Source organism: Schistocerca cancellata, chromosome 6 (genome assembly GCF_023864275.1).
Source record: "Schistocerca cancellata isolate TAMUIC-IGC-003103 chromosome 6, iqSchCanc2.1, whole genome shotgun sequence".
NCBI classification, from domain to species: domain Eukaryota; kingdom Metazoa; phylum Arthropoda; class Insecta; order Orthoptera; family Acrididae; genus Schistocerca; species Schistocerca cancellata.
Window position 1 is genome coordinate 18,878,575 of NC_064631.1, and position 13,565 is coordinate 18,892,139.

At 40.5% G+C, this 13,565-nt stretch overlaps 1 protein-coding gene across 1 annotated transcript in view; it reads right to left on the minus strand.

Annotated features, from left to right (window-relative positions):
* The window catches only part of LOC126191144 (Down syndrome cell adhesion molecule-like protein Dscam2), a 395,591-nt gene that overhangs the window by 47,783 nt on the left and 334,243 nt on the right, over positions 1-13,565 (minus strand). The window contains exon 31 of the mRNA XM_049931899.1: positions 4,059-4,228. Coding sequence (XP_049787856.1) covers positions 4,059-4,228 — 170 coding nt within the window. The remainder of the gene's footprint in view (positions 1-4,058; positions 4,229-13,565) is intronic.

A 13,565-nucleotide genomic window follows, 5' to 3' on the forward strand; every position in this document is an offset into this window, starting at 1 on the left:
ACATCATCTTTGCCTCTGTACTTCCGTCCCGACTGACATCTCTGCCCAAACTCTTTGCCTTTACAAATGTCTGCTTGTGTCTGTGTATATGCGGATGGATATGTGTGTGTGTGCGAGTGTATACCTGTCCTTTTTCCCCCTAAGGTAAGTCTTTCCGCTCCCGGGATTGGAATGACTCCTTACCCTCTCCCTTAAAACCCATATCCTTTTGTCTTTCCTTCTCCTTCCCTCTTTCCTGACGAGGCAACCGTTGGTTGCGAAAGCTAGATTTTTGTGTGTATGTTTGTGTTTGTTTGTGTGTCTATCGACCTGCCAGCGCTTTTGTTTGGTAAGTCTCATCATCTTTCTTTTTAAATATATTTTTCCCACGTGGAATGTTTCCCTCTATTATATATATATATATATATATATATATATATATATATATATATATATATATATATATATATATATATATATATATATATATATACACTCCAATAAACCTTCGCACACAGGTTATACCATTTTTGAAACAACAAGTTTTAGGTTTTCTATAAAAACAAACTATGAGAAAGAAAATGCTATGCTGTGAAAATGCGCAGTTTTGTTTTCTTTCTCACAGCTGGTTTTAACTACAATAAAAGGCGTTATACCATTATCTAAACTCTTCCTCTGTATGTACAATTTAAAAACAAAAAAATTGATTTCTTCCTCGGAGTTAGTTCTAACAGCAAACCCATACATCATTTAAGTTGTACGGTATTCATTTCTTATCAGCAAATGATTAGAATACCACTTAAAATCTGAATCATCTCAAACTTTGACATGGTATCAGTTGTTGTTGCTGTTAGTGTTGTTGTTGTTATTGTTGTTGTGGGCTTCAGTCCAGAAACTGGTTTGATGCAGCCCTCCATGCTGCTCTATCCTGCACAACTTTCTTCATCTCTGAGTAACTACTGCAGCCTACATCCTTCTGAATCTGCTTAGTGTATTCATCTCTTAGTCTCCCTCTATGATTTTTACCCTTCATGTTGCCCTCCAATACTAAACTGGTGATCCCTTGATGCTTCAGAACAAGCCCTACTAACTGATCCCTTCTTCTAGTAAAGTTGTGTCACAAATTACTCTTCTCCCCAATTCTATTCAGTACCTCCTCATTAGTTATGTGATCTACCCATTTAATCTTCAGCATTCCTCTGCAGCACCACATTTTGAAGGCTTCTATTCTCTCCTTGTCTAAACTAGTTACAATCCATGTTTCAATTTCATACATGGGTACGCTCTGTACAAATGCTTTCAGAAAGGACTTCCTGACACTTATATCTATACTTGATGTTAACAAATTTCTCTTCTTCAGAAACGCTTTCCTTGCCATTGCCAGTATACATTTTATATCCTCTCTACTTTGACCATCATCAGTTATTTTGCTCCCCAAATACCAAAACTCATCTGCTAATTTAAGTGTCTCATTTCCCAATCACCTGATTTAATTAGACTACATTCCATTATCTTCATTTCCTTTTTTGATGTTCATCTCATATCCTCCTTTCAAGTCACTGTCAATTCCGTTCAACTGCTCTTCCAGGTCCTTTGCTGTCTCTGACAGAATTACAATGTCACTGGCAAACTACAAAGTTTGTATTTCGTCTCCTTGGGTTTTAATTCCTACTCTGAATTTTTATTTTATTTCCTTTACTGCTTGCTCAATATACAGAATGAATAACATTGTGGATAGGCTACAACCGTGTCTCACTCCCGTCCCAACCACTGCTTCCCTTTTGTGCCCCTCAACTGTTGTAACTGCCATCTGATTTCCGTACAAATTGTAAATAGCCTTTTGCTCCCTGTATTTTACCCCTGCCACATTCAGAATTTGAAAGAGAATATTCCAGTCAACATTGTCAAAAACCTTCTCTAAGTCTACAAATGCTAGAAATGTAGGTTTGATTTCCTTTGACTTAGGTCTTTCAGTGCTCTGTCAAATTCTTCACACAGTATCATATCTCCCATTTCTTCTTCATCTATGTCCTCTTTCATTTCCATAATATCACCCTCAAGTACGTCACCCTTGTATAGACCCTCTGTATATTCCTTCCAACTTTCTGCCTTCCCTCCTTTGCTTAGAACTGGTTTCCTATCTGAGCTCTTCATATTCACACAAGTGGTTCTCTTTTCTCCAAATGTCTCTTTAATTTTCCTGTAGGAAGTATCTATCTTACACCTAATGATATATGCCTCTACATCCTTACATTTGTCCTCTAGCCATGTCTGCTTAGCCATTTTGTACTTCTTGTCGATCTCATTTTTGAGATGTTTGTATTCCTTTTTGCATACTTCCTTTACTGCATATTTATATTTTCTCCCTTCATCAATTACGTTCAATCAATATGTCTTCTGTTACCCAAGGGTTTCTACTAGCCCTCTTCTTTTTACCTACTTGATCCTCTGCTACCTTTAGTATTTCATCTCTCAAAGCTACCTATTCTTCTTCTGCTGTATTTCTTTCATCCTTACTTGTCGGTCATTCCCTAGTGCTCTCTCTGAAACTCTCTACAACCTCTCGTTCTTCCAATTTATCCAGATCCCATCTCCTTAAATTCCCACCTTTCCACACTTTCTTAAGTTTTAATCTACAGTTCATAACCAACAGATTGTGGTCAGAGTCCATATCTGCCCCCGGAAATGTCTTACAATTTAAAACCTGGTTCCTAAATTGCAGTCTTACCATTATATAATCTATACGAAACCTTCCAGTGTCTCCAGCCTCTTCCACATATTCAACCTTCTTTCATGACTTTTAAATCAAGTGTTAGCTATGACTAAGTTATGGTCTGTGCAAAATTCTACCAGACAGCTTCCTCTTTCATTCCTTACTCCGATTCCATACTCACCTACAACTTTTCCTTCTCTTCCTTTTCCTACTATCGAATTCCAGTCCTCCATGACTATTAAATTTTCGTCTCCCTTCACTATCTGAATAATTTCTTTTATCTCATCATACATTTCTTCAAGCTCTTCATCATCTGCAGAGTTAGTTGGCATATAAACTTGTACTACTGTGGTAGATGTGGGCTTTGTGTCTATCTTGGCTATCATAATGTGTTCACTATGCTGTTCATAGCAGCTTACCCACACTCCTATTTTTTTTATTCATTACTAAACCTACTCAATTAGCAGATTAAAACCATGTGAAACAATGTCATTGAAGCTACTATCCTAACAGATGCAGCAGCTGGAGAGGTATCCCTGTATACCAATGAATCAAACTGACTTAACCTTTCCATATAAGCAATCGTTTTGTTTGCAGCAACAATAAACAAAGCTCAAGGTTGGACATTCAAATATATTCAAACTGATTATGATCAATGTGTTTTTAGCATGCTCAATTGTATGTGCCCTTTCATTTAATCTTATGACAATGTATACCTAAAACTAAAACACAAATTTTTTGCATGGTCAGTTTCATCTCATCCTTTCGTGACCTGGTCGCTCAGAAAACCAGTTCGAACTCTTACCACACATCATAAAAAAATGTTGTAGATACTGAAGTATTATTATAATGCATTGTGTACAAAAAATTAAAAAAAACTTAAAACAATAGAAACCAAGGACAGAAACAAGGGAGTCTTTTCCATTCATATTCTACATTATTTAATTGTAATCTTATGTCTAAACCTTCAGAATGGGAAAGGTAGCAATGAGCAGCCACAGTTTGCATCCTGGTACAATTCCCAGAGAGACCCCTGATTAGGATTTATATTCAGGTCCAGTTCCCATACATATTTAACCAGTTGCAAAGCATTGTTGGGTTCGCTATTCGAATATAATGAAAAGATGATGATGTGAATGAAAAAGAGAGAGTGGGGAAATCTGTTAATGCAGCGCAAGTTTGTATCTCTAGAATTAAGAGAAAATGAAGATAATACTAGCCAGCAATTCAGTCCCACAATTTAAAAAAAAGTTAAATAACTCAGATATTTACTGTATTTTCTTTGAAGAAAGTAGTTATCACAAAAACCATAATGTGATTAAAAGATATTGATATAGTGAGAAAAATTAACAACCAACTAACTTACATGTCTAAATTTGTAGCTCTCTGCTCCTGACAGCTTTGGATCATGATACACAAAAGATCCCCGGACAGAATGGTATGGACCACTGTACACATTTCCACTGTAAGTGCTTTCACTGTATGGTGGCTTTGCCAGCTGGAAAGTTGCATATGGACATATATCTTCAATGTAATCTGCAAAAGCAAAATTGAATATAGAAAATCACTTAGGATCTATTTTTACTATGGAACAAATACATAGTTAGGATTCATATAAAATGAGTAAAATTTTGGTTAGGAATCTTCTGCGACAGCAAAAAGTCATTGATTTCACTAAATGTGTCTGCGATTATTTCAAAGCATCTTCATCAGTCATGCTGAAGTTCCCTTGCTTCTCGCTAATGTGTTCTAACAGGCACTGGTATCCGTTTCCATCATGTACAGCAGTGCACCATACAACATTTAAGTATTGTACATGGTTGTGTTAGTTTTCAGTGTAACATTACTAATTATGTACAGCCTCATGAGAAGTGCTTAGCTTGTAACAATATTATGAAAAGGAAAGTTGCCCCTCACCATATAGTGAAGATGCTGAGTTGCAGAAGACTGTCTTTTTGTTGTGCCTATCTGACACTCAGTATCTCCGCTATATGGTGAATGACAACTTTCCTTTTCATAATATTGTTACAGTCCATCCCGGATTTTCCATTTTTTGATTACTGCTTAACTTGTTTTATTTTGCTGTGTAACATTACTAATTATGAGCATCATGAAAACTGCTTAGCTTATCATTAAGTAATATGAAAATTTCTTAGGAGGAAGTGGATGGTAATACACAACCAGAGAAAGCTAGCATGGGTGCAGATAGTGTAGCTACCTCCTCCTTGATAGCTCCAGCCTCTCCTTTCCTCTCTCCTCTTCAATGCTCAACCAGTGCACCCCAACCGAAAAAAAAACTAATGCCAGGCAGACCACGGTACTGAGAGAATGCAGTTCATGTGTATTTATATGTGGCCAGGTGCACTTTTGTGAATGTGTGCACATTCTTTCAAGAAGCTGAGCAGCAATGTTATTTCTTGTTTATATTTATACACTGCTCTTTCATGTTTCACTCATTCACATGCTGTATTCTGTAAATCTTGCCATAAATGAGAGCTTTCACAAATGTGGAACTAGTCAAGTTACACATAAACATGCAGAAGTAGCCACTTCTGTAAAGTATACAAACACAAAATTATGACTACCAGTAACTGTACTAACACTGATCATTATGGGTATTACTTCCAGACTATTGGTACTTTGTATATATATATATATATATATACACCCAAAACCAAAGATGATGTGACTTACCAAATGAAAGTGCTGGCAGGTCGACAGACACACAAACGAACACAAACATACACACAAAATTCAAGCTTTCGCAACAAACTGTTGCCTCATCAGGAAAGAGGGAAGGAGAGGGAAAGACGAAAGGATGTGGGTTTTAAGGGAGAGGGTAAGGAGTCATTCCAGTCCCGGGAGCGGAAAGACTTGCCTTAGGGGGAAAAAGGGACGGGTATACACTCGCACACACACACATATCCATCCACACATATACAGACACAAGCAGACATATTTAAAGATCAAGTGCAAAGTAAAAGATGTCGTTGAATGACAGGTGAGGTATGAGTGGTGGCAACTTGAAATTAGCGGAGATTGAGGCCTGGTGGATAACGGGAAAAGAGGATATATTGAAGAGCAAGTTCCCATCTCCGGAGTTCGGATAGGTTGGTGTTGGTGGGAAGTATCCAGATAACCCGGACGGTGTAACACTGCGCCAAGATGTGCTGGCCGTGCACCAAGGCATGTTTAGCCACAGGGTGATCATCATTACCAACAAACACTGTCTGCCTGTGTCCATTCATGCGAATGGACAGTTTGTTGCTGGTCATTCCCACATAGAATGCATCACAGTGTAGGCAGGTCAGTTGGAAGATCACGTGGGTGCTTTCACACGTGGCTCTTCCTTTGATTGTGTACACCTTCCAGGTTACAGGACTGGAGTAGGTGGTGGTGGGAGAGTGCATGGGACAGGTTTTACACCGGGGGCGGTTACAAGGGTAGGAGCCAGAGGGTAGGGAAGGTGGTTTGGGGATTTCATAGGGATGAACTAAGAGGCTACGAAGGTTAGGTGGACGGCGGAAAGACACTCTTGGTGGAGTGGGGAGGATTTCATGAAGGATGGATCTCATTTCAGGGCAGGATATGAGGAAGTCGTATCCCTGCTGGAGAGCCACATTCAGAATCTGATCCAGTCCCGGAAAGTATCCTGTCACAAGTGGGGCACTTTTGTGGTTCTTCTGTGGGAGGTTCTGGGTTTGAGAGGATGAAGAAGTGGCTCTGGTTATTTGCTTCTGTAACAGGTCGGGAGGGTAGTTGCGGGATGCGAAAGCTGTTGTCAGGTTGTTGGTGTAATGCTTCAGGGATTCCGGACTGGAGCAGATTCGTTTGCCACGAAGACCTAGGCTGTAGGGAAGGGACCGTTTGATGTGGAATGGGTGGCAGCTGTCGTAATGGAGGTACTGTTGCTTGTTGGTGGGTTTGATGTGGACGGACGTGTGAAGCTGGCCATTGAACAGGTGAAGGTCAACATCAAGGAAAGTGGCATGGGATTTGGAGTAGGACCAGATGAAGCTGATGGAACGAAAGGAGTTGAGGTTGGAGAGGAAATTCTGGAGTTCTTCTTCACTGTGAGTACAGATCATGAAGATGTCATCAATAAATCTGTACCAAACTTTGGGTCGGCAGGCCTGGGTAACCAATAAGGCTTCCTCTAAGTGACCCACAAATAGGTTGGCATACGAAGGGGCCATCCTGCTACCCATGGCTGTTCCCTTTAATTGTTGGTATGTCTGGTCTTCAAAAGTGAAGAAGTTGTGGGTCAGGATGAAGCTGACTAAGGTAATGAGGAAAGAGGTTTTAGGTAGGGTGGCAGGTGATCGGCATGAAAGGAAGTGCTCCATCGCAGCGAGGCCCTGGACGTTTGGGATATTTGTGTATAAGGAAGTGGCATCAATGGTTACAAGCATGGTTTCTGGGGGTAACGGATTGGGTAAGGCTTCCAGGCGTTTGAGAAAGTGGTTGGTGTCTTTGATGAAGGATGGGAGACTGCATGTAATGGGTTGAAGGTGTTGATCTACGTAGGCAGAGATACGTTCTGTGGGGGCTTGGTAACCAGCTACAATGGGGCGGCCAGGATGATTGGGTTTGTGAATTTTAGGAAGAAGGTAGAAGGTAGGGGTGCGGGCTGTTGGTGGGGTCAGGAGGTTGATGGAGTCAGGTGAAAGGTTTTGTAGGGGGCCTAAGGTTTGAGGATTCCTTGAAGCTCTGCCTGGACATCAGGAATGGGATTACCTTGGCAAACTTTGTATGTGGTGTTGTCTGAAAGCTGACGCAGTCCCTCAGCCACATACTCCCGACGATCAAGTACCACAGTCGTGGAACCCTTGTCCGCCGGAAGAATGATGATGAACCGGTCAGCCTTCAGATCACGGATAGCCTGGGCTTCAGCAGTGGTGATGTTGGGAGTAGGATTAAGGTTTTTTAAGAAGGATTGAGAGGCAAGGCTGGAAGTCAGAAATTCCTGGAAGGTTTGGAGAGGGTGATTTTGAGGAAGAGGAGGTGGGTCCCGCTGTGACGGAGGATGGAACTGTTCCAGGCAGGGTTCAATTTGGATAGTGTCTTGGGGATTTGGATCATTAGGGGTAGGATTAGGATAATTTTTCTTCGTGGCAAAGTGATACTTCCAGCAGAGAGTACGAGTGTAGGACAGTAAATCTTTGATGAGGGCTGTTTGGTTGAATCTGGGAGTGGGTCTGGATGTCTGCTTGTGTCTGTATATGTGTGGATGGATATGTGTGTGTGTGTGCGAGTGTATACCCGTCCTTTTTTCCCCCTAAGGTAAGTCTTTCTGCTCCCGGGACTGGAATGACTCCTTACCCTCTCCCTTAAAACCCACATCCTTTTGTCTTTCCCTCTCCTTCCCTCTGTCCTGATGATGTTGCGAAAGCTTGAATTTTGTGTGTATGTTTGTGTTCGTTTGTGTGTCTGTCGACCTATATATATATATATATATATATATATATATATATATAATCTTTCTTTTTAGATATAAAAACAAAGATGGTTTGACTTGCCAAACGAGGGCGCTGGCACGTCGATACACACGCAGGCAAACACAGGCATACGCGCGGAATTCTGGCTTTCGCAACTGACGGTTGTCTCATCGCAGGGGAGGGGGGGAAGGGGGGGGGACGAGGGGTTTTGGGTTTTGGGGGAGAGGGTGGGGAGTCCCGGGAGCTGAGGGACTTGCCTTGGGGGGGGGGGGGGAGGGAGGGACGGGTGTACGCTCGCACGCACACGCATGTCCATCCGCACGTATACGGGCACAAGCAGACATATGTCAAGCAGATATATGTCTGCTTGTGCCTGTATATATGTGGATGGATGTGTGTGTGTGTGCGAGTGTATACCCGTCCTTTTTTCCCCCTTAGGTAAGTCTTTCCGCTCCTGGGATTGGAATGACTCCTTACCCTCTCCCTTAAAACCCAAATTCTTTCGTCTTTCCCTCTCCTTCCCTCTTTCCTGACGAGGCAACCGTTGGTTGCGAAAGCTAGAATTTTGTGTGTATGTTTGTGTTTGTTTGTGTGTCTATCGACCTGCCAGCACTTTTGTTTGATAAGTCTCATCATCTTTTTTTACACACACACACACACACACACACACACACACACACACACACACACACACACACATATACATATATATATATAAAACAAGCCCGGGGCCTCATCTCGGAAGTGATGAGGAAGGAGGAGGGGGAGGAGCAACACCTCGTAAAAAAAAAACCTGGGTCCATCTGGCTCCGGATGGTAGCACCCTGTGAGGGCCCCTGCATAGGGTTACATGCGAAGCCCCAAAATCCAGACACGTTGCGTGGCAGCCACCGGTACTCTGGTCAGCGTCTGTTGGCTCTGTGAGCTCGGCTGTAAGTTAATCTTCTGGAACTCAAAACTCCAGTCGAAATTATGTGAGATCCTTTGTGATTTCACCACCAATACCTCAACACAAACCAATAATCATGACAGAACAACGGGAAAGAATCCACTACCCTGGGCCCCAGTCAGTAAGACTGGGTAATAGACCTGATCATCGGATTCCAGGGGATCAGGCATGTCATGAAGAGTAGAATCGGAGCCTCTCAAAAACCCTCAAGATGAAGAAAGTATTTTACATGGGAACACTCAACACCAACACACTACTGAGGCCAGGTAAACTGAAACAATTCACAAACGCCATGGATAAATACAACATCAAAGTTATGGCAATACAGGAAACACGATTTGCAGATGAGAACCACTTTGATTCTGAAAATTACAGAATATATAAGGGGAAACCAGCCATAACCATCCCAGGAAGAAATCTCAAACTCTTCGGAACTGGTTTTGTAGTACACAAATCGATACTGGACTCCGTAATAGATTTCACCTCAAAATCAGAAAAAATGTCGACACTCACGATAAGATCTGGAAACAAAGCCTATACATTAATCAATGGACATGCCCCCACAAACAATTATAACAAGAAGAACCCAGAGATGATTGAGGAATTCTGGGAAGATCTGGAAGAAACTACCAGCAAAATCCCCAAGAATCACATGAAAGTGTTACTAGGAGACTTCAATGCCCAGTTAGGCAAGGAAAGAAAATTCCGAGACATGACAGGGAAACACACGGCCCACATGAGAACAAACAAAAATGGAGAGAACTTGATAAACGTCTGCAGAAATTTTGATCTGAAAATCATGTCAACGCAATTCCAGAAACCACACAGAAAACTTGTAACCTGGAAATCCCCCAACCATGCTCTAGGAGAATTTCAGATAGACCACGTAGCAATATCCACAAAAAACACCAGAGAAATAATGAACGTAAGAACAAGGAAAGGAGTTTTTGAATCTGATCATCACCTTCTCCAAATTAAAGTAAAATTTATACCCAATAGACAAATCAAGAGAACCAAGAGATCTTTCAGAACAGATCCAGATTACCTACAAATAAACAAGAAAGAAATAATAGAAGAAATTACGAAAATCAACAGCAACAACTGGACAGAACTGTCAGAAAAAATAAAAGAACTGATAAAATTGGGGCAGCCACCGAGAAAAAGGAAACACCAATGGTGGAACATGACATGCGACAGGGCCATAGAAGACAGAATACAAGCCTGGAAAAAATTTAACAGCCACAAAACACAAGAAAAATGGGAAGACTTCAACAGGATACAGAAAAACACGTCAAAAATAATCCGAAGAGAAAAAAGAGGTTACGAAAACAGCAGGTTGAAGGAGATAGAAGAAGACTTCACCAGAAACAACATACGAAATTTTTACAGAGTATTCCGAGAAAATATGACAGGATATCAGCCACAAAGCTTATGCTTCAAAAGACAAGATGGAACACTGGAGACAAATCCGAAGAAAAACTGTGAAATATTAGTCAGATACTTTGACACGTTACTTAACTGTGATAAACCAAAACAGAGATTACAGTTTACAAAACCAGAAGCCAACCGGGACTCCGAATCCCCAACATATGAAGAAATCGTGAAAATAATAAAATCCTTGAAAAATAATAGAGCATCAGGAGAAGATGGACTGATTGCAGAAATCTGGAAATTAGACCATGAAAACATTACACCCAAAATTCATAGTATAATCAAAAACATCTGGGAAACAGAAAAGATACCAGAAGAATGGAAGTCAGCCCTAATACACCCCCTCCATAAGAAAGGAGACAAAACAGATCCTAATAACCATAGAGGAATTTCGTTACTGCCGGTGGCATACAAAATTCTATCAAAAGCTCTGTTAAATCGCCTAGAGCCTCAGATAGATCCACAGATCGGAGAATACCAAGGAGGGTTCAGGAAGGGAAGATCATGCAGTGAGCAGATCTGGTGTCTGAGAACATTATTAACAACGAGAAAGTCCAGAAACACCACAGTAACATTTGTTGATTTCAAGAAGGCTTACGATTCCATAGATACAGAAACACTTTTTAATACACTAGAAGAAATGAAGGTAGACAATAAGACCAGAAAACTAATTCAGGAAACATTAACAAATACAAAGTCAAAAGTGAAGTTCATGGGCGAGATCTCAGAATCTTTCGAAATCAAGACAGGAGTGAGACAGGGAGATGGCCTGTCACCCATTTTATTTAATGCTGTTTTAGAGAAAATAATCAGGACGTGGGACAAAGGAGTCAATGGGGTAAAGATGGGGAGAGAGAAAAATAGAACCGTCAACATAAAATGTCTGGCCTTTGCCGACGATATAGCCATCATTACAAATGACAGAAAAGAAGCCAGAGAAGCCCTAGAGATATTGCATGAAATCGCAGCCAGAACAGGACTACATATCATATGAAAAAACCCAGTACGTGGACACAAAATCTACAGACAGAAGCCCATTGATAACAAAGTACGGAAAGATAACACAAGTAGAAAGTTTCAAATACCTGGGAGAGATTATACAGAAAACAGGACTGAGTTCAACAGCCAATGAATAAAGGGTTACAAAACTACAAAAAGCATACAGACTTACATGGAACCATTACAATAAAAGAAATATTTCTGTCAATGCCAAATTAAGACATTACAAAACAGTAGTCTTACCTGAGGCCTTGTATGCCTCAGAAACAACAGTAATCAGAGGAAGAACTAAAATCAAGGAAATTGAAAAGCAAGAGAGGAAAATTCTGAGAAAGATCTATGGGCCAGTTCAGAGACAGGGGATCTGGATAAAGAGACCAACAAAGGAATTGTACAAACAGGCAGAGACAATTACAGACAATATCAGAAAACGAAGGGCAAAATTCTATGGGCACATTCATAGGATGAATGAAAATAGGCTGACCAAGAAGATTTTTAACATAGTGGTGACGAATAAGATGAAAACTAACTGGGTAAAGGAAACCATGGAAGACCTCAAAAATCTAAACATCTCCACAGAAGAAATATCAAACAGAGGAAAATACAGAGAAAAAATCAACAAACAGAAATTCGAAGAAACACCAAAAGAGAAGAAACCAGGAAAGAAGTGGACAGAAGAGAGGAAGAAGAAACACAGTGATTTAATGAAAGGTTTTTGGGAAGAGAAAAGAAAGAGATAGAAAAAAGTGCCATGATTTTGAAATGTACCAATTTATGTACCATATTGTCATTGTGAATATTGATTGTGTTTTAACGCTCTCCTTAATGGGGAATTAACGATAATAATAATAATAATAAATAATAAAACAAAGATGATTTGACTTACCAAACGAAAGCGCTGGCACGTCGATAGACAACAAACAAACACGAACATACACACAAAATTCTAGCTTTCGCAACCAACGGTTGCCTCATCAGAAAAGAGGGAAGGAGAGGGAAAGACGAAAGGATGTGGGTTTTAAGGGAGAGGGTAAGGAGTCATTCCAGTCCCGGGAGCGGAAAGACTTACCTTAGGGGGAAAAAGGGACGGGTATACACTCGCACACACACACACACATATACAGGCACAAGCAGACATATACGTGGAATGTTTCCTTCTATTATATACCGTATTTACTCGAATCTAAGCCGCACTTTTTTTCCGGATTTCGTAATCCAAAAAACCGCCTGCGGCTTAGAATCGAGTGCAAAGCAAGCGGAAGTTATGAAAAATGTTGGTACATGCCGCCACAACTAACTTCTGCCGTCGAATATATGTAGCGCTACGCATGCATGCTTTCTAGGCACAAAGATAAATACTGGCGCCAAAACCTCTGCGTCAGTAAAGAAATTTAAAAAAAAAAGTTGAAGACTAGCTTTTTTTCTCCGCCGCGAGTTTCGACCACTGCATTTTCGTACATTATCCAAAGATTCATCTTCGAATGTAGCACAATTTCAGTGTACTACGAAAATCTGACTGGCAAGACTGTTTGGGATGTTTGTCAATATGGCCAACTCTACATTCTGAATTTTTTCCTATCTGTGCGAAGAGATGGTTGCTAATAGGAACCTGATGAAATTTGAATCACATACAGTATTCTCTTCACCATAAGAATAATACGAATATAAACATTTTGCCATGTATTGTTTCGTGTTTGCTGCTATCTCATTTAAATCCTGTCTGCCAAATAAACTACGAAACTAGAGTAGAGTGAGACAACAGCAAACGTGTTTATATTCGTATTATTCTTATGCCTAATAGTGATAGAGTCAGAAATGAAGCACGGCAAGTGACTAGATTTTTAAATCTAAGATGACTCTAATTTCTGTGCAGAATTTGATGTAATAAAGAAGCGGCCGCAAAGCTTTTCAAACGGAGAAAAATTTCCACCCAACTCTCGTTCAAAACATGTTCTATCATACGCAGTCTATTATTTGATTCTTGTTGATCATTATCAAAGAAAGCAGCAGTGTAAGTAACAACAAATAGCAGTCTCTTGCCATTGTTTCGCTAATG